The sequence below is a fragment of the Carex rostrata genome, chromosome 8 (assembly GCF_964058835.1).
Source record: "Carex rostrata chromosome 8, lpCarRost1.2, whole genome shotgun sequence".
NCBI classification, from domain to species: Eukaryota; Viridiplantae; Streptophyta; class Magnoliopsida; order Poales; family Cyperaceae; genus Carex; species Carex rostrata.
Genome location: NC_135925.1, coordinates 6257534 through 6261719, shown reverse-complemented (window position 1 = coordinate 6261719; position 4186 = coordinate 6257534). Strand labels below are relative to the sequence as shown.

Genomic DNA, 4186 nt, shown 5'->3' with positions numbered 1-4186 from the left:
ATTAGATTCATAGTCACTTAAAAGAAACAATGTATTGTTTGTACTCATAAAATTCAGTTCCGAATGCTCATCATCACATGCATTCTGTAATGAAAAGCACAATCTCGTACGCCCGACTGAATTTAAAATGTATTTTAACCTTTTTTTTTTAATGAAGTGTTTTTTCTTTCTAATTCCATAACCAAACAATTAGCAGAGTCAATGCAGAATACCTCACACAGGTCCAGGTACCATGCGCCAATACAAATGGATACTGTGTACCTATTCCTCTTCTATCTATATATGCAATTTCGTACCCTCTGAACCGAATCCATTGTTGACTAATAAAAAGGGCAGAACAGATCGTATTTCCAAAAAGTATATTATTTTGTTGAAGAACCCACATAATGCTCCCAACTCATCTAAAAACAAATTGTTATATACCAATTCAAAAAAGAAAAATAATCCAATTAGTACCTCCCAAATATCTCGTTCAAAATTGATTCAGAAAAAAAAAAAAGCAACAACTGGCTTTGTTTTGTCTAGTCGTAATAAAATAGCTAGCATCTATGGAAACATAAATTATAAAACTCGTTAACACTTTTCTGTGAATGTAACACACGGAGGCACTAACGTCGATTAACATTTGCCCCCACAGCACTAACTATTTCATATTTTCTATTTTCAATGGACCATGACTGCCAAAAGTGTAATGATAATAGTATGAAAACGAGCGAGACGACTATACCAAGCGCCTAAGTCCCAGAGCCTCTGCTCCAATCCCTCCCTCAGTCTATTTAAAACCACCCTTGCATCCTTGAAAAACTTCATAAAGCCACCCCCGCACGTCCCCCCTTCTCTTCCCTCCCCTCTCCAATGGCAACCACCACAGCCTCCCCACCACCACCATCATCCATTCTCGACCCTTCCTTCGATGTCGACAAACTCAGCTACGAGATCTTCTCTATTCTCGAATCGAAATTCCTCTTCGGGTATGATGATCCCAAGCTCTTCCTCCCATCGCTCCCTCCGACTCCTACTTATTCCCCTTCCCCTCTCACCACCCCACGCAATCGCCCTTCTCCCGGGAAAGTGTGCATTCTCTCTATCGATGGCGGGGGCCGTGCTGCTGATGGCCTCCTGGCCGGTGCAGCCCTGGCCCGCCTTGAATCCTCACTACGGACCCGCTCCGGTGACCCGTCAGTTCGCATTTCTGATTTTTTTGATGTGCTTGCTGGGTCGGGAGCAGGTGGCGTGCTCGCATGCATGCTGTCTGCTCGCTCTCCTCATGGACGGCCCCTCTTCTCAGCTGAGGAGGCGTTGCAATTCCTGATAAAGAATCTAAAAAAGACATGGTCGAAGAAAAGAAAGGGTCTGATTTTTCGCAATTCAAGCGGGAGGGTGAAAAGTTTCAAAAAGTTGTTCGGGGAAATGACACTGAAGGATACGGTCAGGCCGGTGCTGGTACCTTGTTACGACCTCACCACGGGGTCCGCATTTTTGTTCTCCCGGGCAGATGCAATTGAAAATGAAGGGTATGATTTTAAGGTCCGGGAGGTGTGCGAGGCAACATGTTGTGACGGGATTGATGGAGGAATAGAGGCAAAGTCGGTGGATGGCAAAAGAAGGGTGGTGGCTGTTGGTGGTGGGGTCACAATGGGGAACCCGACTGCAGCTGCCATAACACATGTCTTGAATAACAAAAAGGAGTTCCCGCTTGCGGGAGGGGTCGACGATTTGCTAGTTGTTTCTATTGGAAGTAGTGATGCCGGGTGCCCGAAAGCGGCTGGGGAAGCCAGCGAGGGTGAAATCGTGCGAATTGCAGCGGAGGGTGTGGCTGATATGGTAAGTGCTTGTGTATGTTGGTTAATACATTTTGTTTCTCTGTTTTATTTTTTATTTTTAAGGTTTATAGTGGTTTACTGTTTTAACCCCTTGGTCATGAATGTACCTTAAGACTTTCTTGATTTTACAATTTGGGTTCTGGTATTTAGTATCTGCATGTTTAGATATTGAGTTCTCAAAGGTGATAAAACATGCCCCAGACAGGAAGTTTCTTGCTTTTCTTTTCCCTGTTTTATTTTATTTTCTACTTTTGACTTTTTTGGGGCTTTTTACAAAACTTGCTACTGTTGATCAGGAATAGAATAGTCGGTTGCATTCTTGTTCTAATGTTTACGAGCAGGCCAATTCTCTTTAATTTCAGGCCTCTAAAAGTAAATGAATTGAAGGCCATTTATTAGTCAGGTCCCCTCATAAAAGAACTTTTGTTTTCGACCCATAGGTCCTGTAAGATAATGCAATGTTTGGAGTTCTACCGACACTACTATTTTAAGCTCTCTTTTGAAAAAAAATAAGTTCCAATTTTGTATGGGTATATTTGAACTTGTGGTGTGATCCTTTCCCTTTCAATCTGTACCAGGTAGATCAGGCAGTTGCAATGGCATTTGGACGAAGCAGGGCAAGCAACTACATCCGCATTCAGGTACCATCAAATGTCTTTTTTATTTGATTATTGAATAAATCATGTACAAGTATATGTCCCTTTTGTATATTCCCTTTTCATGTTTTTCACAATTACAGACCTCTTTTTTACCTGAATTTGTAATCTCAGTTTTGGTGTTATTGCTAGCTTAGTACCAAAGGTTGGGTAACTTGTGTTCTTTGATGCACCTTTGACCAAACCAGGAGTATAATTAACTTTTACTGACAAGTGATAAGTATAATTTTTTTGTAAAAAGCAGAGAAGCTCTGCTATGCATTTCGTATTTTCCAATTATTTATGAAATTAATTGAATCTAATAGGCGTCAGGGCCTTCTCTTGCAAAATCAAAGATGGCCAACAGTAGTTTCAGTGACATCAAGAAAGTGGTCGGGGAGGCCGAGGATATGCTGTCGCAGAGAAATATCGAATCTGTGCTCTTTCGAGGGAAAAAGCTAGCCGACCAGACAAATGCAGAGAAACTAGAATGGTTTGCGCACGAGTTAATGAAAGAACACGACCGAAGAAAGGCGAGCCCCCTACCGACAGTTCTTGTCAAGCAACAACCGACCACACCACGCCAGCCAATGACTCCTACCACACCAACAACTGCTACAACCTCAGCTGCCACCACACCAGCACGAACTGCTGCAAATACACCGGTACGAACTGCTGCAACCACACCTGCTCGAACAGCCGCATCTTCCCCATCATACTCAAACCTCGTCGGTCAAATGCTGACAACGATTTTATAGAGGATATCAGTTGTCGAATTGAATGAGTTTGTTACAGCATACACGCTGGTTGTATCTATATTGAATCTGTTCTAGCCTCCAGAATAGTAGATGTCTTGATCGATTTAGGCGGTGTAATTAGAGGTTAGAGTTTGGGGCAATGCTACAATTAGGGTTTGGTTGAAGGTTGAATCAAAAATTTAAGTTGCTGATTTTTGTACATGTAATTAATTATCTAGTTGTTTTGCATGTTAACTCCTGTTGCTTCCCTCGAAAAGATTTGATTTTGGCGGGAAGCGGTTAAAGCATCAGCTAGCTAATTCCCCTAATTTTGTGCAAGCATCTTCTTTTCTCTTTTTCCTTTCTCAAGTTTCAAGTAAAATTGTCAAAAAAAAAAAAAAAAATGGGGTAAAGATTTTAACAGAACAGTTTTGTCTTCATGCGAATCAAAACAAAGATGCATAAGAATACAATTTACTTTTATATATATGTTTTTCTTAATATTAAAATTAATTGAGCAAGCCTGTCTTTATATCTCGTATTATACTTATGTAAGAATCCCAAAGTTGGTTGCACGTCCCATGCAAGTTAATGATATTTATGAGGAATTGAGGATTGAAATTTCAATGTGAGGTGACCACATTCTCTGTTTTCTCTTTATTTGAAATATCAATTTAGCCCAGCAATGCGCAGGCTAGTTATGACTTATGACACAGTTTTTAATCAGTTTAAATGTCAACTTATTGAACTATGTCAATTAAATAATTTATTGGTAAATTTATCTAAAATGATAATTCAAAACCTAAATAGCTAAACATAAGAGCATCTACATCCTTGAAACTATTAGAGTTTCTAATCTGACGTGACAGTTTCTAATCCAGTTTCAAGGATGTGGGAGAGTTTCTTATTTAGAAACTATGCATGAAAGTTTCTTATTAAGAAACAGTTTATAAACTCTATGTTGGCCAAATGATTGGCTCAAATTGTTTCT

The 4186-nt window shown here is 40.2% G+C and overlaps 1 protein-coding gene across 1 annotated transcript; it reads left to right on the top strand.

Annotated features, from left to right (window-relative positions):
• The first annotated feature begins 804 nt into the window (after window positions 1-804).
• On the top strand, window positions 805-3466 carry LOC144558723 (patatin-like protein 3). Its single transcript, XM_078307574.1, has 3 exons — window positions 805-1824; window positions 2402-2464; window positions 2785-3466. Exons 1-3 carry the CDS (start codon window positions 856-858, stop codon window positions 3214-3216), a joined length of 1464 nt encoding a protein of 487 aa, XP_078163700.1. The 5' UTR covers window positions 805-855; the 3' UTR covers window positions 3217-3466.
• The last annotated feature ends 720 nt before the right edge of the window (window positions 3467-4186 follow it).